General features: G+C 36.1%; 1 protein-coding gene across 1 annotated transcript in view; it reads left to right on the forward strand.

Moving 5' to 3' along the window:
- The first annotated feature begins 1,044 nt into the window (after window positions 1–1,044).
- The window catches only part of HCRTR2 (hypocretin receptor 2), a 107,523-nt gene continuing 86,504 nt past the window's right edge, over window positions 1,045–22,063 (forward strand). Inside the window, exon 1 of the mRNA XM_077769094.1 lies at window positions 1,045–1,267. Within this exon, the coding sequence (XP_077625220.1) occupies window positions 1,045–1,267 (223 nt within the window). The remainder of the gene's footprint in view (window positions 1,268–22,063) is intronic.

The following is a 22,063-nucleotide window of genomic DNA, read 5'->3' on the forward strand; positions in this document are numbered from 1 at the left end:
TAATCAAATGTAATATTCCTATCACGGTTATTGAGAATGAAAGGATCCTGAATTCATACTATGACATATCCCAAAATACCATTTTTAGAGACAAAATCAATTTCATTAGAGAGCGTCAGGTGACACCAGTCCTGAGTCAATAAGAAGAAAGACCAGTGGGGTGTGGTATTCATCAGAGAGCGCTTCTGCGTATACCACTACATCCCTACATCCTGCTAAGAATCTTGTTTCACCCTGTTTGATATGTAGATGTCTCCTTTGCTTGACAACATTAACTAGGAGCACATTTATGACCCTAGTGTCCTTCAAGGAATTGCTGCTGTATTTCCTATGACACTTGGTAGTGCAAGTGCAATTCCAGCTAAGTATATCCTTCAGTTCAAAAATGGTCTCATTTCCCAGTTTGGAGAAGGGGGAGAGGAGGTGCTATCCTTAAAATTCAGCAAGTGCTAAGTTGGCAAAGCCAAAGAAACCTTACAGTGTTTGCCTGAAATGACTTTTGCATGGTCCTCCTCGAGGAACCCAGTGGCCTCTCCTCATTACTTTTATGTTTACATTAAAAAGAAAGAGGCATCAACAGATCCTGTATTAACCATGTGTTGACATGAGTGTCATGTCCACAGACCTACACACGTCTGTGCATGGGTTATGGGAACTGCGCGTGAGAAATGGAGGAGAAAAGTAGAAAAGAGTGAGAAACAGGAGAAAATAATTTTCGTAACTNTGCTGGAATGAGGAGTAATTGAGCCTGAGCGGAGCCCGAGGTAGCTTTCTCCCTCGGTGTCATTGCTGCAGCCTCCAGTGCCCTGTCCCTAGTTCCTCAGCCGCCTCTCTTGAAAAATCATCTGCAAAGACAGCGAAGCCGCCGCAGAAGTTGCCGGGCACAAGACTCCGGAGGCATTGGCTCAGGAACTTTTCACGTCATTTTCTGCTCGGAGCCCCTTCTCGCGTCTCCGCGCCGCCTTTCCCACCGCAAATCACAGCGCTCATGGGGCAGGGGAAGAGCGGCTTGCGGCACTGAGCGGAACCGGACTCGAGCCCGTGATGTCCGGTACCAAACTGGAGGACTACCCCCCTTGTCGCAACTGGTCATCTGCTTTGGAGCTGAATGAAACTCAAGAGCCCTTTTTAAACCCCACCGACTATGACGACGAGGAATTCCTGCGGTACCTGTGGAGGGAATACCTACACCCGAAAGAATATGAGTGGGTCCTGATCGCCGGGTACATCATCGTGTTCGTGGTGGCTCTCATTGGGAATGTCCTGGGTGAGTGTCGTCCCGGGCAGCCCTCCAGAGGGCTGTCAAGTCCCCTCCGCCCCTGGCTGCAAAGGCTCAGAAGACCCCTCCCTCCCCTTGGGATGCAAACAAAGAGGTCGCTGCTCTCGGGGTGGGGTTTCCTATTAAAAAAAGGAAAAAAAGTTTTCTGATTTTTGGAACCAGGACCCAGCCCCTGGAGTGGTAATTCCTTTTTGCATTTGCAGGGAGAAGCAGGGAAGCGCGTTTCTTTTGCGATCACCTCGGTTACAAGCGCCAAGACAGGGGGCAGTGACGGGGTCTCAGGTGGATTGTGTTGAGTATGGGGAAATTAGTCATCCTTTTGTGTAAAGTAGCCGGTGTTTCGGGGGGTTTTCCCCGAGAGGTAAAGCTGACAAAATGCAAAGCTGTGCTCCTGAGTAGCAAGCTCTCTTTGGCCCCTGGAATCATAAAGCATTTGTGAGCTAGGTAGAGTGCCCTTTGGCGAGGAGATTTAGGCTCTGTCTAGAGGTGGTAATGAAAGGGCAGCGAGTGGAGACAGAGGCAAAGCACAGAGATGCACTCACGCACTGAAACAGAAACCATGCCAGGAGCAAGCAAGAAGGAGGGGCATCTGAGAAAAGTACCAAAGAGATCGCAGTCATTCATCCAGCCATCCATTCATTCATTCATCCACTCAACCAATATATATATTTTTTCCAGAACATGCTTGTTGCCAGGCTAGGGAGAATTTTGTAATATTTTTTTTCCCCTCCCAGAGGAGACGGCAAGCTTAGTGCTAAGCTCTCTATTTGTTCCTGTCTGTGTTCCTATGCAAACATAGATTTCCTCGTCCATTTCCCACCTTGGCATAATTTCTGAACGTTGGGGAGGGGGTGCAGTGTGGTATGATGGTGGAGTGTATTAGGGCAGCTGGGGAATCCACTTAAAGAAAAGGAGCTTTGGAAGGGAGGGATGGACTTAACATGAATTGTGAATGGAAGGAGCATGTACCTTGATGAATGGAGAGTGGGAGGCGTTTCAGATGCAGAGGGCAGTGTAGAGGCAATCTCTGTTGAAAATGACAGTAGGAGATGAGGGAGGCTACAAGATAGATGCTCTTGATTTTTAGTTATAAAAAGGGAAGAAGATGGGTGAGGTGAGGATAGGCTGAATGGTTTTGAAGTCCAAAGCAAAGAATTGGTAGCTGCAAGGGAGGATGATAAGGAACTTACTAGGCTTTCAGCATGAATCTGATTTTTACCTTTCCTCCCCAAGTGTGTCAGTCTGGGTAGGAAGCATGCAAAGTAGTCTCTTACCAATTCATCAGGCAGAGTAGTTGCTAAGTATGTGACTGAGAAGCATTCCAGAGAGAGTTGGTAAAATATTATTTTTGAAGAGAGGTAAGAATCCTCTGAAAACTTTGTTGTTGTTTTTTAATTCTTGCCGTATTATTTTCAGGATACTTTCCTTTTGTTGAGTTTTTAAAGGTAGTCATAAAGGGAATCTTCGGGCGATGCAAATAAGGTGGATGAAGGTGAAAATACACATGCTTAGGGTACTTTGCTATAAACATTGTCTGTTAATAATGATCCCTTTCTTGTTTCCCTTCTTGGACTCCATTCTTAGAGTTTACACTTATTAAAACACATGGCCACTAGCATAGAAACCTATCACTGTATTATTCCAGCACTTAATGAGAAGTAAATAATCTAAATTGAACATCCATTGAGTACCTACCAGTATGCCAGATCTCTTTGCATATACCCTCACTTAAACCTCAAAGTAACCCACACTTGACAGGAGAAGACACAGGACTTAGGGAAATGAAATGGCTTATTAAAGAACATGATTCAGATTCCACTCCATTTCTTCTGACCTCAGATCCAGAATTCTCCATTGATATTCCACTCTAGAGCTAGAAAGCATAGAGAGAATGAATTCTTTGCTCCTTGTTGTCTGCAAGCTTATTAAATGTACTTCCTGTTCTCTCTTGCATCTATGTCCACTGTTAATAAATTAACATGAAGGGTTAATGGCTCTGTCATTGTCTCAAGAAAAATCCTATCCAGAGAGGAATGTTAATGCATTGCAGTAAAAATTTGACCTGTTTTGCAGGAATAGCTACTAATCATAACTACTTCCCTTCCCTAATATTTATTTCATACTTAATCTCTGTGATAAAATTTGTTTCCCTTTGCTTTCACTTCATCCAGGCCTTACACAGGATGTTGATGCATAGTCTCCATATTCTAACATAGTCTAGCATAGTTTAGGGATATAGGTTTGTTAGCCTGGAGAGTGTTACAGTTTCCAAAAGGAAACACCTCTACAGTAAGACTACGTGTTTCATAATATGAGGAAGAGAGCACTGTCCACAGCGCCAAGTGCTGAAATGGCCAATTCCATTCAGCTTAAAAAGAAAAATTTACTCAAAGCATTATGCTCTCAAGCTAACAGCTATTTTCTTCAGGACTAAATGACACTGAAATCCTCTCTGGCTGAACGGAAATCTATTCTTTACTGACATATTCTCTGAAAGTTGATGAAGTTTAAGTTTGACATTTAAACAAATGATCAGTGTCATTACTCACAGACAACTTCCTGCTCTTTAATGTCACTGTCAAATTTGCAAAACGGATTAGATTGAGAATTGCCTTTTTGCCCCTTTAGTGTAAGTAATTTTACGCATAGAGTAGCAGGACAAGGAATCACATTATTCATGTAGGATAAAGAGGCAACATTAGGCATGAAGGTGAAAGACCACAGTGTAGGCAGCAGATGTAATCCCTGACCCTTTGGGTCCATTCACCATTTGCACTTTTATGTAACTGACTACTTGGAAAAATCTCAACCTTGTTGAACTTACAAATATAATGTGATCAGTTAGAAGTCATTTCCCCCACACTGTCATTTTGTAAAGTGATGTAACAGGATATGCCCTGAGCAGAATGACAAATTCTTGATCATATCTATGTTTTTTTCTTCTTTCCACAGTTCAACTCTTTCATTGCGTACCTTCTCCCATATGTATCAGGTATTTCTTCCCAATGATGGAAAGCAGTTTTCCGAGGAAAAAACAACTGCAACACAAGTCATTCAAACTAAGACAAAAGTTACTTTACATGAAATTTAATGAGTATATGCATTCTAATAAAAGACTATAGGCATGTCTGCTTATAGAATTTTAGGTCATGGGAAGAAAGGACAGAGTTCTTTTTGGAAACAGTGTTTTTCCAGTATCTTCAAAATTATTCCATATCTAACCTATTCCTAAGTATGTCTTGTACTATAGCCAAGTAGATGCATTCAATTATTTGACCAGTGCATTTTGAGCAATGTTTTTAAAATTAATGTGCATTGAGGGGAGGGCTTTTGGGGAAACTAAAAGTAACATATTTGATGTTATACCTATTTCTTTTCCCTTGAGTTGAAACTGTGTGGAGTGATGGTTTCTGGTCAATTCAAACATTAAACATCTGGAGGAGATGGGCGAGTCTCTGCCTCTCTTACTTCTGCATTCAAAGATATCATGATTTTTCACCTGGAATGCTTCTAGCTTCCCTATTGCTATCCCCATGTGAAAAATGAGGAGAACATTCACCAAATGACATCAGTCCAGCTGTGCTTCTTGTGTGACTATTAGCAAGTTATTGAACTCTCCAAATCTCTCTTTTTCTAATTGAAAATTAAGGTTAATAATCCCTGCCTTGTAGAAATCTTATAAGAATATAATATATTCAGGAGTATATACACATACATATGTGTGTGTGTATTTTACCTGGCATATAGTAGACATTAAACAATTTCTGTCTTTTCATTCCCATTATTGAAATCTCCCCCTGATGTAGTTTGCAGCCATCTTCTTCCTACACAGCCAGTCTGTAGCTCTTTGTGACCTCTGTCCTAGCCTTTTTATCATTTCAGAGGTTTCCTAAAAGCTATTAGTAAAATAGAGTTGGCACATGTTGTTCTCCTTCTCCATACCAGCTCCACCTACTGACCCACTAACCGGTGTTTAGTGCCCTCATACTAACTACTTAATATTACCTTCTCACCTCTCAGTGAAAGACATTGCTAACTATCATGATAATACTCTGTCCTTCAGTTTAAATTTGCCTGCATAGGGTTCCATATACTGAGTTATGGGTTGTTGTTGGGTTGTTGTTTGGTCTCTTAATGTTTCATATAGAATGTGTGCATGCACGTGCGCACACGCACACACACACACACACACACACAATATGTTGATTTGACTCAGTTGAAGCACAGGGCCTATTAAGAAATTTACCCAGTAATGGTTAAGCTAAATTGGATGGATGAGATGGAGGAATATCTGTAATGGGTTGCTTCTTACAGAGCTAATCATATGTCACAGATATGGAACTGGCAGAGTTACAAGTTCCCACTACTCTTAACCCTACAAAACATTTCTTTCCTGCTTATCCTAATGCCCAGTTCACAGTTGTGGGTGTTTCTAAACCCACCCTTTCCTTCACAGGCAACAGAAAGAGGTTAGAGATAATACATTACTCATTTCTACCAAGACCTGATAGAAGTCATGAATGATGCCTATAAAAGCTTATATTAACCATTGAGCTTTAAATTTGTGTGTTTTCATTACAGAACGTCAAATATACTTATCTGAATATGAATTAAACAGATGCCTCCACACTTTTACTAAACTCATAACCACCTAGTTTTATTGGGTAAAATAAATCATGTTTTTGATTTGAACAAAATCTCAGTGGTCACTTTTTAAATGCCTGTTTCATAGATAACAGCAACATTTATCATGTTCAGAAAGAATGAGATAACTTGTCTTACTGATAATATAAATGTAATGAATTCTTCCTATATTTGAAAAAAATGAGGAAAATTGAATAATGAAAATACAAACTTTCAAAAGAGGAAAAATCTAGCACTCAAATACAAATACAATATTCTAGTTTTTAAAATTGTATTGATTTCATTAGGACATATATATTTTTTATATGTTTACATTAATATTCATCCTTTTGTATTCTAGAATATATTTGCAAATCCTCATGTACTCCAGCTATATTAGCATTCCAAAGTTCCTAAATCCTCATTCAGCTCCCCAGAGTATCTGTTGCTGGTGTTATTTTACAGGCGAAAGAAGATTTTGCCATCTTTCTTCTTATAACATTGAGACATAGCCTGCTCCCATAGGGATTCAGATTCTGTTAAGTACGGGCTCACTAAGAGGAGTCAGTCAGTGACCTGTGATGGGGGAAGCTGAAGATTCATCTCTAGTTCCTTTTCTCACTGCAAAGGAAAATGAAGAATATTTATTTAGTACTATATGCCAAGATCTGAATACTAAGCTCCACAATGAATGTATGTATTTTATTGATGCCTCATAACAAACCTATAAGGAGGAGATTAATAGCTTTGCTTTACAAATAAGCAAAATGAAATTCAAAGCTATTTTAACTTGTTCCAAAGTTTAGTCAGACAATAAGTGACAGCACTAAGTTTCAAATATGGATTGAGCAGTTCCCATGGCCCACCTGCTTTCCATTACTTCATCCTGTCTCCTTTACTTCTATTCCTGACTCAGAAACACAGACAAAAGAAGAATAGAAATGATGCTTAGATGTGCCCTCTAGACGATTTTCAGAGTTGTTCTGGCATGTTGCCATGCTATATCTCTGGTAGACTACAGTTCTTCAGCTATGGGGATGAGCTCATTTGATAAGCTAATCAAGGGCAGGCTAGGGTTACTTTACAAGAGAAAATTTCAAGGTAAAATAGGTGCTGCCAAAAATGCTTTTGCCTGTTCAGGTTGTGTGTGGTGGGGGTGACTCATTGGATAAATGCTAGATAATTGTGGCCCAGGATTATTTTGTTATTGAATGTGCTATCTTTAGAAACACCTTAAGACTGAGAACCTAAACATTTAATATGTCAAATATTCTAAAAATCTTTTTTATTTCTTTTTGGTTTTCAAAAAGAAATATGTATTTTATTTTTTCTTTTTCTGATATAATAATTGTTAACTTTAAAAAATATCTTATGTTTCTACTGATTTGAGTGAGTAGGTCAATCTTTATGTCAAATAATTACGTTCCTGGAGCATAATGGTGTTATATATGTCCAAAAAACATTGCTCTTCACACCAGACATGAAATGACCTTTAAACACAGACAAGAGAACACTTTGAGATGCTATTGGATGAGATATATGGCATATATGACCAGTGTTGAATTGCTGACTCTTTGAGCTGAATTTATTCATTTTAATTTTGTTCTCAATGAGAGATTATCTTTTAGCCAGGTAAATGGATATAGGTTATATATTTTAAATAGCATTAAGTTTGTTTCCAACAGAATATGTACTTTATTCTTAAAAATATTTTGATATTTCTTCACTGAGTTTTTTCTAGTAATTTTCTTTCAATATAAAATACGTATGAACAATATTTAATAACTGTATAGTATTTTACTCTTCAGAAGACACTGTTACGTTTATACTGTCTCCTTTACTCTCTGCAACAGTATTATGAGGTAGGTATTACTTAGTGGATCAAGTACTTGAAGTGAGTTAAAATTACTTTGAAAGAAAAGTTTGAGTACATGGAAATATCAAGGGGTTATGTTTCAGCTTGGGAACAGCTTTCCAGTCATGTATTCCAAGAGTCCAGGATGAGGGATGCTAACTACTTTTGTCTGGCCTTCAGCTGTAATGTGTTTGATACCTGATTTTGTCAGTTTTCCGAGTAAAGATTAACCAAATTCATGATCCTGGCACAAAAGAAAGAATGGGAAGGATTCCAGTGTTTTGATTTAAAATAAGAACTTACTTTTTATAAATCTTAGAATATTTGAAGTTCTTTCAATCATCATATCTCTTTCAATAGTCATAGGTACAGGAAGAGCTTTATTGCCTAGAATAGCTAAGCTATGCTATGGTAGCAAATAAACCCTGAATTTTCATCGGCTTAATGTCACACAAGTTTATTTATTGTTTATTTAACATTTAATATGGATGGGAGAGTCTGTTTCATACAATGACTCCTGGTTGAGCGGTCCTTCATGTTTCATGCACCACCTCAACATGTGGCCTCTGTCGTGACCAGCCTCTAAAATGGTTCCCAGGGATTCCCCATCAACTCATCAACTGCAACACTGTGTAACTTCCTTTCACATTGTGCCGGAATTGGTCTGGGTGGCCAACAGCATACAGCAGAAGTGATAGTATATCAGTTTCAAGATTACATTATAAAATGTTACAGCTTCTGCCTTGAGTTCCCATTCTCTCTCTCATTCTTGGATATCTTGCCTTGGAGAAAGTAAACTGCCTTGTTATAAGCCACCCACATGGTGGGAAATTAAAATATCCATCCAAAAGCCAAACAGGAAATATGCTCTACTAACAACCACATGTATGATTTTGGAGACAAATCCTTCAGCCAGAGTCTGAGATAATATAATAGCATCCTCCCCCAAGCCCCTAGCTTAACTGAAACCTAATGACATACTCTGAGACAGATCTCACTAAATTCCCTATAGATCCTTTAGAAGCTGTGAGATAATAAGATTATCTTGTTTTGTGGAAAGAGCCTAAATGTCCATCAACAGATGAATGGATCAAGAAGATGTGGTTTATCTATACCATGGAATACTAGATGGCAATGAGAAACAATGAAATCTGGCCAGGTGTAGCAACATGGATGGCCCTTGAGGGTGTTATGCTGAGCGAAATAAGTCAGGCAGAGAAGGACAAATATCATATGTTTGCACGTATAGGAGGATTAGGAGGAACTTGACGGAGGAACAAGGGGGAGAAGAAGGGGGGAAATGGTGGGGGAAAGGGAGAGAGGCAAACCATGAGAGACTCTTGAATGTTGACAAAAACTGAGGACTGATGGACGTGAGGGGGAGAGGGGGATGGGCATGGAGGAGGACACTTGTGGGGATGAGCACTGAGTGTTATATGGAAACTAATTTGACAATAAACTTTGTAAAAAAAAAAAAAGATTATCTTGTTTTAAATTTTTAAATTCAGGTATGAGTTATTAAGCAGCCTATAAAGTGTCAGGCATCCTCGTTGTAGGAGAAGAGTGAACTGGAAACATATACTGGCTCTAAACTACTTTTGCCAAATATCAACACATGTTAGTTATGTCAGTGATCATTTGGCCAAAACCAATCACATTTTGTCACCCTAACTCCAAGCAGGACTGGAAAGTGTAAGGGAACACTGTCTCTGTTGCAGAGACCATGCAGTGGATAAAAATATTTTTAACATTCGTAGGCTGAGAATAAGGAAAGTTAGAGGAATCAAATACCTAATGGCATAAGCCTAAGAGAAGCTGATAGACATATCCATTTCACATTTTGGATCTCTGCCAATGGAAATAACATGATATTGGGAGACTTTGTGCCAATTACTGTGCTAAGAATCTAGGGTACAAAGATAATAGAAACCAAGGAACCTACACTTCAGTTGCAGACAGGCATATTAACAGATAATCTCAATATAATGTGGCAAGTGCTTGATAAATGGGTTACAGGATGCAGTGGAAGCATAAAGAAGGACACTTAGTTCCATTTGGGGGATTAGAGAAAGATTCAGGAGGAGATGACACCCACGGTGAGTATTAATGCATGGATTCAAGTTCCACAGGTGAAAAAAACTGGGTAAGGATGTTCTAAGCAGAGGAAACAACACGAGGGAAATCAAAGAGGCGTGAAATAGCATGGGCTATGAAGAGAATGCTAAGCAATTGAGTAACTTCAGTGTACGTGCAGAAGAGGAGAATGTAGAGATGAAGTTGGCACAGTCGATGAGGATTGGGTTAGGAAAGAAAGGCCTGTGTATCATCCTGAAGATTTCAGCTTGCTTTGACACTGCAGTTTAGAGTGAGCCCTTTGAAGATTTAGGGAGAACACCATCATGAGTTTGCATTTTTCATGAGACCATGGTAGGGCTAATGTAAAGAATAAAACCAAAGGGAGAAATATTTGTGAAGGTTTTCACACTGGGGTTTGTGTCCTTTTTGGGGTTCATTTAATCAAGTTTAATGAAAACAAAAGTGATAGTAAAAGACATAATCAATATTTTCTAGATAGTTACTTCTAGGAGGCTAGAAATGTCACTTTCAATATCCCATTCCAAAACATTATAGCTTCCATATTGCATTCCCATTCTCTCTCTCTTACTTTTGAATTTCTTTCTGTTATGTTGCATATGGAAGGAAAAGAGAAAAGGAGAAAGTGAGAAATGAAGAAGAAACAAATTAAGGAAGGGAAAAGGAAGCTGACTAAAATATAGCAACTGTTGCTATGTTTGCGTTGTAGAATGTTTCAATTTGAGAAGTAATTTATCTTTAAAATAAGTTTCACGTCTTTCCTGAAATATGTACTTATGATTCTTTTTTTCGTACTTTATGATTCTTATATGCCATAGTTCTAATAGCATTTCCAATATTACGTATAGTTTTTCACTAAAATAATTTTTGTAACAACTTAGTTTTGAGATTTTGATAGGTTGCTGTACTCTTAGCTATCCACCTTTCTGGTCTTTCAATTATGCTTTGACCTCACACTGAGGTCAAAAGAGTTTTAAAAATTGGAAATCTAAAGAACATTTTTTTATATTTTCCAACCAAAGCCCCCAATTTTTACTCCAAATTAGTTACATCTTTCTAAATATGTTCATTTGAAATTTTACCTTAAATGGACATTTTTGTCATTCAAATAATCAAAGATGGTAATACACTGACCCCAGGGCAGCCCTTAGGGAATTACCGGGAATAGTTCTTCACAAGCTGACATGGTAACACTTCAAAATTTCTAAAACTGTAGTTAGTTTAAAACATTTTATTTGCTCTTCCTAGCTCACAATGGGAATTCAGCAGTTATTATAGATTGTAATATCCTTTCCTAGATTTTCAGTGAGTTTTTATTCCTACTCAGTGACTGTAAGATGTATTTATAAAGCACATGGTTTACAAACCATGTAGGGCTTTGATTTTATCATTACATTGCTAGAAATGGGGTTAGAAAGCCATTGTCTATAATAATTTATTTTATCAATTTACAATGAATTTAATGAGTCATCCACTTTGGTAGAGAACCATATTCCTCATAAATATCATTTTGAAGCCAATTTGTCTTTCTTAAAATGTGCAGATTGTGCTAATCTTTTAGAGACAGAAGTAGAGAGATATGGTTAAATGGTTATGAAACAGTTTTGTCAGTGGATGAAACTAAGTCAACTTTTGGTTCTAAGAGAATAGCTAAAACCTAGTCTCTCCAATGAAAATACTTACTATAAAGTTTCCCAGTCTTAGAAAGCTCAAAAAAAAAAAAATACATTAACAAATTTCACCAGCTGGTGCAGGAAAAAAGACTTCATAATTATTGGAACATTTATTTTCTTGGGGTTGATTTATATTTTAGACATAGGAAAGCCTAGAAAGACCTTGTTCTTTGAAGTCATCAGAGATGATGATGGTGACTCATAGATTCCTGAAAGTCAATAAGATTACCTAGTGTATAAATCTGTTTTTTTTTCTCCCCCAGATGTAATGAACTTTGCAACTGGTCACTGACGGGAAGCAAAACCATCTCAGTGGAAAAGGGGAATATAAGAATTTAAGAACTTAAAAATGCATAAAAATAAAAACACATAAATCAAAAATAAAAACACGTGTGTTTGTGTGCACGTGCACACGTGCACGCACACGCACACAGTCACACAGGTATTTGTATTACATGACTAATATGATTTCAATACATCCTAGTTTTTTCATGCAGGATTAAGAAGCTACCTTTGAAACTTGAAAAAATCTAAAAACTCTATATAAGACCTTGACTTTGACAAAGTAAAGAGATATTTTCAACTATCCCTTGAGTAATTGAACTAGCCTTTAGAGAAGCAAAAAGAATAAATACACAGAGATGAGTAAGTCCTTGAATGAACACTCATATAAGTAGGAGTATCCCTTGGGTGATTGATCATTGTAGCATAATTTCTTTTCCTTGACCTGATTCAGTGTATTCTTGCTTTAGAGTCTTCACAATTTCCAACTCCCTATGACCCTCTCACAGCTGGCTCCTACTCGGTTCACCTGTTTGTTCATTTTTTCCTCAAGGTAGTTTTACCAAGATCCTTCCAAATAACATGGTATATTTCCAAAATAATGAGAAGAACATGTAATATACAAAATCCTTACTTAAGCTGTGTTTGCTTCAAAGTAATTTTAGTTGTTTTTATATTTAATGAAAGCCTAAGGAAACATTTGACCATTCGTGTCCCAGATGAAGTAAGAGAGCTGTGACTGAATATTACTTTGATTCCATACTTTCTGAAATTAAAAGGACTAAACATATCCCCATCTGAGCCCAGAATACTTCAGAAATGCCCACCAAGTCTCATGTTTAGGAATTCTTTGTCATTTTCTTCCATTGCCAGAGATTTATGCCAGTTCTGGTGCACTAGCCACACCCAGACAATTGAAAAAAATAATTTCTAGTTCAGATGGAGTGCAAGAATAATGTTGGGAATAGCTGGATAGTTCCAGATATTTCATTTAATGGGGAATAAGGGCAACAATAAACCCTTTTGACTAACTTCAGTCTTCAGTTTCCTGAAATATCAATCAAATTATACATTTCAGAAGATTGAAGTTCAGTCATTCCCAGAGTTGGGAGGTATTGCTAATTCTAGAAGACCCTTGACCTTTTGAAACAATTTTATTAATATTTCTCATGAATGAAGTGAATTACAGTAGAATTTACATTTTAGGCTTTTTGTAATTGTTATAGTACCCTAGTTAGGTAGCTCTTTAACAAAAGTATTTGCTATTCATTCCCTTAGTTAATCCTACAACAATTTGTGTGATAGGGTTATTATTTTCTCCTTTTCCCCAGATACTGAAATTTTGTATTAGAGAGCTGCTATCATGTTAGTTGTTTGAATAGCTTTACGCATTATCATTTGGCTTGCCCATTTCTGAACAGCAGCTAAATACAAATCTGTTCTCCATTTCTATTCCTCCTTTGATAGCACAGCTATGCTAGTATGCATACCAAGTTGAAAAATATGTGCGTAATATAAGGAAAATGCAAATTCTCATGTACATTATTTTGTAAAGTCTATTGAAGCTTCATTGTCTAATTGCCACTGCCTTAGTGATCTTTAACTCATTGTCAGTACCTGGCCACAGAGACTAGAGGGGAAGAACAGCAATAGCAAGTCAAGCTTGGCATAGATTTTCTTTCTTGGTAAACAGAAGTTCATTTCACCTCTCTGAATGCTGAGTCACTATCAGGAACAATGGCAGTGTCTACAGACTGTTAGTTTGAAGTCATGCACATACTTCTTTATCATTTGGAGGTAAAAGCAACATAGGAAAATCAGTGGTCTCAGTCCAACTGTAGCTGCAAAAGGTACATACACCAAAAAATAAAACAGCCTGAGCCAACACACTGGTTTTCTAAGGCTTATTTAATTTGAAGCTATTTCCTTTTCTTATTTCATTCAGCAAATATTTATTGAACATCCACAATGTGTAATCTGTTCTATTACATTCTGTGGAGGAAATACAGAAGTGAATGAGACATGGTCCTTGCCTACAAGGAATTCCTAATCTTGTAGGAGAGACTAACATGTAAGCAATAGACTATAATACAAGTGTTACTGAAGAGGCATATGTTAAATGTTAAAACACAGATACATAAAAGTTGGATCTGGCTTGGGATAAGAGGTACACCTTCACTGAGGAGGTAGCATTTGAGGTGTATTTGACATGAGAGTACAATTTTAGAGAGTTCCAAATGATGAAAAGATGTACACCTAAGTTGATGAAGTAGGAAGAGTAAATTTATGATTGCTTGCAGATATATAAATAGCTGTGATGAAATATCATTCAGGGAATTGCATTAAAACAGGATTTCATGAACTTTTCTGGGTGGTTTCAAAAAATAGAAACTTTAAGTCATCTCCTTTGATGCTTTACATTACTCACATGGTCTTTTTTGGTGGGTGTTACCTGCAGTGTTATATCATGCTGGATTAGATTTTAAAAGTTTGAAAGCTCCAAAGTTATTTGAAAATGAGTTCTAATATGTCACAGCTTCCTGAAGGAAAACTAACCTGAGCAATGGTAAGAATGGATTGAAGTTATGAGAGACCAGATACTGGGAAGATAGAAGTCTTTTGAGAATTTTCAGGAAAGTAATTATGAGGGTAAAACCAAGGCAGTAGAATTGAATATGGGAAAAAAGGAAACAAATATAAAAGACATTCTGGATATAGAAATTAGCAAGTCATCAGAAGCAGAGGTTGATAGTAACAAAAAGGAATCTTCTGATTAATAGAAGTTTTTAGGTTAAAGAGAGTACAGTGACTGGGGCACATGGGTGACTCAGTGAGTTAAGCATCCGACTTCCGCTCAGGTCGTGATTGCAGTTTGTGGGTTCAATCCCCACGTTGAGCTCTCTGATGACAGCTTGTAAGCTTGAGCCTGCTTTGGATTCTGTGTCTCCCTCTCTATCTGCCCCTCCCCCACTTGCACTCTGTCTCTCTCTCAAAAGTAAACAAACATTTTTAAAAAAGTACAGTGATTATCTTATTTGTCTTTTCCTTAACTTAGAACATGTAGAAAGAAACAGTGTCATTAGTAGAGGGGTCATGATGAATTTGGCCAAGGAAGCTTTAGTTTGAATTGCTAGAAGAGTATTCATGTATAACTGTTCACTAGGAAGTAGGGCTTCCTCCCCCATGTGCCATTCATAATTAATTTACTACTCTGAGTGATGTCTTTCTTTGTGCTGTACAAGCAGTGTATACAGTTTATGTGAGAATTTCTTAGACATTGTCTTCTGGAATAATAAAAGTAATAATATGATTTTAATAAAATATGCTTTTAAATAAATGGCTTTAAAAATAATAATATGCTTTTAAGAAAAGCATACACAGACTATAAACTTCTCAATGGGTACATTGGGTGGTAAGACCTTTTTTGCAACACGCATTAAATTCATTGGTTCAAAAAAATATTTATTGTGTGCCTACAGCAGCAAACAAAATAGACAAAGCTTCTTCTCTTAGGAAACTTATATTCTAATGGTGATATTTAGGATATATATTGATAATATAATCAATAGGATTTGCTGAGGGACTGCATATCAGTGTCAGTGAAAGAGAGAAGTCAAAATTTTCATATCAGGATGGATGATGGTACTATTTATTGAGATATGGGACCCTAGGTGAAAGGCGGGTTTGAAGCAGGGAAGGAGAATCAAAAGTTTGGTGCCACCCATTCTAAATTTGACGTAATAAAATTAGGTATATGATGAGCACTTGAATAGGAAGTCATCAGGTTAAGTAAGTCAAGCCAGGTGAGATAAACCTGAGATTTATAACAAATATCATTTTTTATGCCCGTATCTTTTTACATAGTCCCCATAGATATGGAAGACTATGGCAGGAAATTCATTAGGGAATTAAAAAAAAAATGTCTTACAGATTATTTTACTCTTGGCTTCCTCCTATTTGGAATCATCACAGCTTTATTTCCTTAAATATTGAAAATTATAACCTTGAACCATGCATTAAAAAATAAAACCAACAAACAAAAATGGGTACATGGTAAAAATCTTGATTTTAGAACCTGTGTCTGACTTATTGAGTCAGAATTTCAGGGGGTGGAGACTCTAGAATCTACATTTTAAATAGGATTCCAGTACACTCAATGTGAGAATCCTTGCCATTGGAAAAAGTGAAGGTAAACCTCCTATTATTTGAGGCTTCCTGTTTTTGGAAGCCAACTTGAAAGCAAGGTGTGTATACAATTGACACAAATATCTCAATAAAGAGATATCAGAGGAGAGAAGATTAAAAGACCTGCCTTGAAATGGGATTAAGCAGAAAGACAAGAAACTATAGCTTGATGCCTATTGGAGAAGTTAGAAAAGAAAAGGAAGGGTTAAATATGCCAAAGTCTTCCAAATTCTGTCAGTGATAACTTTGAAATTATAGGGATGGAAAAAAATTCCCTTCTTTCTCTCTTAAGTTCTTTGGCTGATCTAATAATTAAATTCACATAAAACAGATTAATTAGACAAAAGCAAATTTAATTTCTTATGCATGAGAGCCCCAAATATACTTGACCCAAAGGCATGTTGTGCAATTGAGGCTTGTATGCTGTCCTGAACTAAGGAATGGGATAGAGGCCTGGGACTTCACAGGGGGAAAGGGTGATTCACAGGGCAATAAGAAGAGCAGATGTTTGGTAATTAGATGTTTGTGCTGCCGTAAAGATAGACCTTTCAAATAAAAATTTATCTCCGTAATAGATCTCTTTCTGAGAGAGGCCCCCTATTCAAATTCTTTTAGGTAGTTAAGGAAGAGGTGAAAGGTTTTCATGAGTCTTCTGTGTCTTGATTGTCTTTAACTCAAAATAATCCACATACTAGTAGTATATTTTGGGACCACATATCCTGCTCCTCCTCAAAGTGATATTTAGTTATATAACACTTTAAGCAGAGATATTAGTGTGTCTATTGGCTTAATTTATTATTATAGTAGTTAGTACATAGTTTTTGTTCTACAGCCTTTCCAAAAAAGAACATTTTAGAAATATGGCATGATAAGGAGAATCCACTACATATAGAATTAGTGTTGGAAAGTTCTGGAAAAAATCTAAAGAAAGAATTAGTAATGCAAATTCTTTTCTGTGCTCTCTAATTTATAATGTTTCTATATGAAGTCATTGCTTCTGAGTTAAAGTGAAATTTACTTTCTTCTGCTGTGTGTCCCTTGAGTTATTAAACAAAATCCTCACAAATATTGTTAAATATAATAAAGGTAGTTAATCACTTATATCGTGGAAAGTATTGGAGGGTTGCTATGAGAATAAAAGCTGTTTGACCATGCAAATGCATGCAAAGAATGGGCTCTGATTTAGATTTAGTGGTGCTGATTTTTAAATAATAAATATCAGGAATTGCTGGTCACTGAATAGATACTAGGATTATGTGAAATTCTAAATCATCAAAAACATTTTGGCAATAATATCAAAGATATGGAAATATTGGATGGATATGGATTAAGTCAAGGAAGAAAAACTCTACTCCAAGGACTCGTCCAAGCTATGATTTTAGAAATACAAATTTTCAATGAGATATCCTTAATCCTCTGTATGCAGACAAGGAGGAAACAAACATAAGACTCTAGCAAGCTCTATGTAGTCAATTGCAGGCAGATGATTACCTACATTTTCCTTCAGTATACTGGAGTTTACAGAGACTCTACCTCCAAAGGATAAGTGTCACAAAAATATTAGAAAAAATTTAGAAGACTTGAGACATATTTGACTATAGCAGGTTAGAAAAGAGACACTTTTATTTTGGACTATAATAATATGGATTTGGACTATGTAAGTCTAATATTTTTCATATAATTGCATGTATATTGTATACACACATAAAAACTTATGTATGCTAATATCTATTTTGAAGAGTTGTTGATGTTGTTACTTACAGATAATTTGATTCTCCCTTATATTTAGCTCAAGTGACTCAAATTTAAAGCTTCCACTTTCATTTCAAGAAAAACATTTAGGACCTTTTTCAAAAAACTATCTTAGGTTTATCAAAAAAAAAATAAAAGAAAAAGAGAAAAAAAGAAAAAAGTTATTATCTTCGACTTTCCTGCAACTGGGTTCCAAGTTATTATTTTGTGGTTACTTAGAGTATTGATAAGTAAGATAAGTATAGATTGATAAAACATATTAAATTCATTCTTTACAAAATCTAGTTGTCCTCCTCTCATAGGTAATCTCTATTATATATTCATCTAAATACCTTGAATCTAACACAGGAAAAGGAGAGGATATATGTTTTAGTTTTTATGCTCATTTTTCTATTTAGAATTAAGCACCAAAAGTTCTATTGTTAGCATTGTGTGAGTATAAGAAAATATAATCTGTTCCCATATTTAAGAAGTGAAGAATTTACTGAAGGCTTCTGGATAATGATTGCAAGCTCATAGGGTCTGAATTCCTTTGGAAGGTCATGGACTACCATTTTCTTGAGAGAAAAATCAGTATCCTGCAGCCTGGATACTGATGTTCTCCAGAGATCTAATCTGGATGGTATGCTACTGTCGAAAGGGTATTATTAACTGAGTAATGAGAGAATATTCATTCATTTGTTCATAAAATAATTATTGAGCATCTATTTGTTACCAGTCATTCTCCTTGACATTAGAAGGAACAAAAATCAAAGAGATATTATTATTTTCCTCAGGGTTAATGGTCTCCTGGAAAGGACAGAAATGCAATATATTACATAAAAACACAATGTGTTATGTACTATTAGACAGATATGAATAATGCACTGAAATACAGGAACATATGTATAAAATTTACTCAGCAGATAAAAAGGAAACAGTAACACAAAAGACGGGGCATCAAGAAATAGATGCTGGAGTGACAAAAGATGAAGCACAAAGTGCAATAGAGACACAGCACAAACAAGCTAAACTCTAGCAACATTTAGCTTTTAGTATCCTTAAAAACACCCTTGTCCTTGAGAATTCTTTTAAATTAATTTATTTAAATTAAGTTAGTTAATATACAGTGTAGCACTGGTTTCAGGAGTAGAACCCAGTGATTCATCACTTACATATAATACCCATTGCTCATCTCAACAAGTGCCCTCCTTAAGGCCCATCACCCATTTAGCCCATCTGCCCAATCTACCTCCCCTTCAGCAACTCTCATTTTTTCTCTGTATTTAAGAGTCTCTATGGTTTGCCCCCCTCTCTGTTTTTATCTTATTTTTTCTTTCGTTCCCCTATGTTCATTTGATGTGTTTCTTAAATTCCATGAATCACAAATACGTGAAATCTTTCTCTGACTTTTTCATTTAACATAATATACTTCAGTTCCATCCATTTTGTTGCAAATGGCAAGATTTCATTCATTTTGGAGAATTTTTTTCTCCCTTCCGTCCCAAGTAGTAAACCTTGGGGTTTAATCACCTCTCAGACAAACCACAGTCTGTGGAGGAATTCCCACTGCCCCTACTCTATCTTCCTGTTTACCTATGAGACTTGATAGAAGGATCATTATCTCCGAATTTCTCAAACTATTACTAAAATGAAATAGTTGGGTTGTTTTATTACAACTTTTTAAAAATCGATTTTTTAAAATAAGTCATGTAGAGTTAGTATTACTAATTTTATCAGTGTAGGCCTGTGGTGCTACAAAGTTAATTCCTTTAATGGATACATTAATATCATTTGGTTTCTGACCTTTGCATGTCCTTTCCTTCTCTATTGCTATCTTAATACTAATTCTCAGCTTGTTATCAAATCAGCAATGGCACATAAGTGAGTGAAACATCTCAAATTGATAGTCCACCCCTGTAACACTGATAAGGTTTTATTATCTCATCATGAAATTTAAAAGAGTGTCCTATATAAATTTTTGTTTTATTTCCTAAATTCCCTTTGTTTTTCATGGTCATAGAAAATTGAGCTAAAAAGGCTGTATCTCTTGCATTTGTTAGTAGTAACTTAACATTAGTTAAGGCGAGTAAAATCTCACAAATCTTAAAATGGGAGTCTCTATAGCTAGCTTAAATGCTTAGATTTTTCTTATTTGCAGTAACTTTAGGAATTATAAGATATTATTGGAGACATTGGTCATTTGGAAGTTCATTTAATTAAAATTCTAATAGGAAAAAAGTATTATTATGTTGAGTTTTAAGTAATTATGTGACCTTTCTTTAAAATAAAATAATGCTTTATATTTGAACAATAATAGTAAAAGAAGTAGAATTTGTTTTAAACATATACTTTTATATTTTAATGCATTCCATTTAAAAAATAACAAGTATGTCTTACAGAGACTCTACTCATGTAGTGGAATTTTGAAAATAATTCAGTATATAATTAAATACGGATGTTCATTTTTAAATTTCAAATTACAAAATATATCTGCAATGCTAACTCTGTTATTCCTACTTTACCATCAACACTATACATCTTAAAACATTAATACTAGGATCCAATTTTATAATAACCATGATGAGCAGTCATAGAAATAAACTTGAAATTTACTTTGGGAGATTCTTTTCTATTCAACTTCATAATGTTCAGTTTCTGCAAGTTTGGTATTTAATTATATGTCTGTGTCACTGAGTGGGCTGGAAATATGACTTTTGGGACACCAAAACAATGAGATATTAATGATAGTTCTTTATCATTGAATCTGGGTCCTTTTTAATGAAAGAGATGTTGGCCTCTTGAATTTCTATAAAGCTAAAAATTTTACTGCATTTAATGAAAATATAATCATCAGGGAAGACAAAATTAGATTAAAAACAAACATGGAGTGACTCATATAAAATATTTTAAAGTTTAATAATGCAGACAGAGACACATTGTTTCTAGCGATCTTGTTTTACAGTAAAATTATCACCAACATCCCTGTGGAAAATGACAAGTTGGAAGTTATTAACTTTTAGAATAAAGGGCAGGAAGAGAAAAGAATGAATGAAGATACCGAGTAACAATATAGAACAGAAAGGGTAAATGAAGAGAAAACGAAAAATCAGTAGGATACTGACTTAAAAAACACACACACACACACACACACACAACGGAAGCATCACAATATAAAACACCTCAGGGAGGGAAACACACACATACGGACACACAGAGACACACACAAAATGAAGGGGAAAACATACCAAAATGACTTGAAGACTAGCTTAAAACTTTTAAAATGCATCTAGGTAACAATATCATGATAAAAATGTTGTATTAAGTTTTCTAGGTACCTACTGAAGATGAAACCAGACAAAATGCCTTAAATTAAAACCAGAGAGAATGAAAGTAGTGGAAATAGGCCTAGAAAGAATATAGAAGTGACATATCTCAACAGTGCCTAAAATGGCAAAGATTTTAAATTTCACTGTATCATAGGGATCTGTAATAGATACCTGCTTTTTGTCTTCCCAATAGCCACATTTGCCCTTTTTTGGACAAATCAGTATTACCCCTTCATTTCAGAAACTGTATTTCTATTTCATGTAAACGTGGTGAGAGGCAAGAAAGTGTCAGTAAAAGTACTACCCCACCCTCAAGATCAGAAACAAAGGGACTAATCATTTCCCATCCCCCAACTACAGTGCTTGACAAAGGAATGATAATTTGACCCAAATAGAAACATAATTTGTCTGTTGGATTTTGCCTGTCACTTATGAGAGATAAATAAACTTTTTTTAACCTAAGATTTTGTTGCTTGGGATGATTAGACCTAGAGATTCCTAAGATCTTCCCTTTTGCCACATAGAAAAAAAATCTACAGTTGGAGAGTTAGGCTATCTTCCAAAGATACAGACCAGGAAATGGAGAAAACCCTAATGATGTTGTTGGAAATCCTAGAACTAATGAGACCACTCCTTCCCAGGTACATGAGTTTTATTTTGTTTATATTCATTAGATTTGGATAATCAGGACTGGACAGTACTGATTAAAACTGGAACCAATCTGCATTATATTGGTAAGTGAGAAGGAAGGAGGAGAGAGAAAATGAGAGTAAAAGGAGAAAAAAAGACAGGAAAAATTGGAGAGGAAGGTGAGAAGCCATAATAACCTTTATTCTCTGGCATAGTTTATGCTCCTCAGAGCTTGTTCTTCTCTGAGTTCCTGTAGAAAGAGGAAGATGATTCTATGTGGTTGCAGCCTGGGTGGTCCTCCAAGGAATCCTGACTAAATGTGTAAAGGAGTATGTTCTTTCCTCAGGAACCTCAAATCTGTCTTTAAGCCTAACCATACAGT

Source organism: Crocuta crocuta, unplaced genomic scaffold (genome assembly GCF_008692635.1).
Source record: "Crocuta crocuta isolate KB4526 unplaced genomic scaffold, BGI_CrCroc_1.0 scaffold205, whole genome shotgun sequence".
NCBI lineage: Eukaryota > Metazoa > Chordata > Mammalia > Carnivora > Hyaenidae > Crocuta > Crocuta crocuta.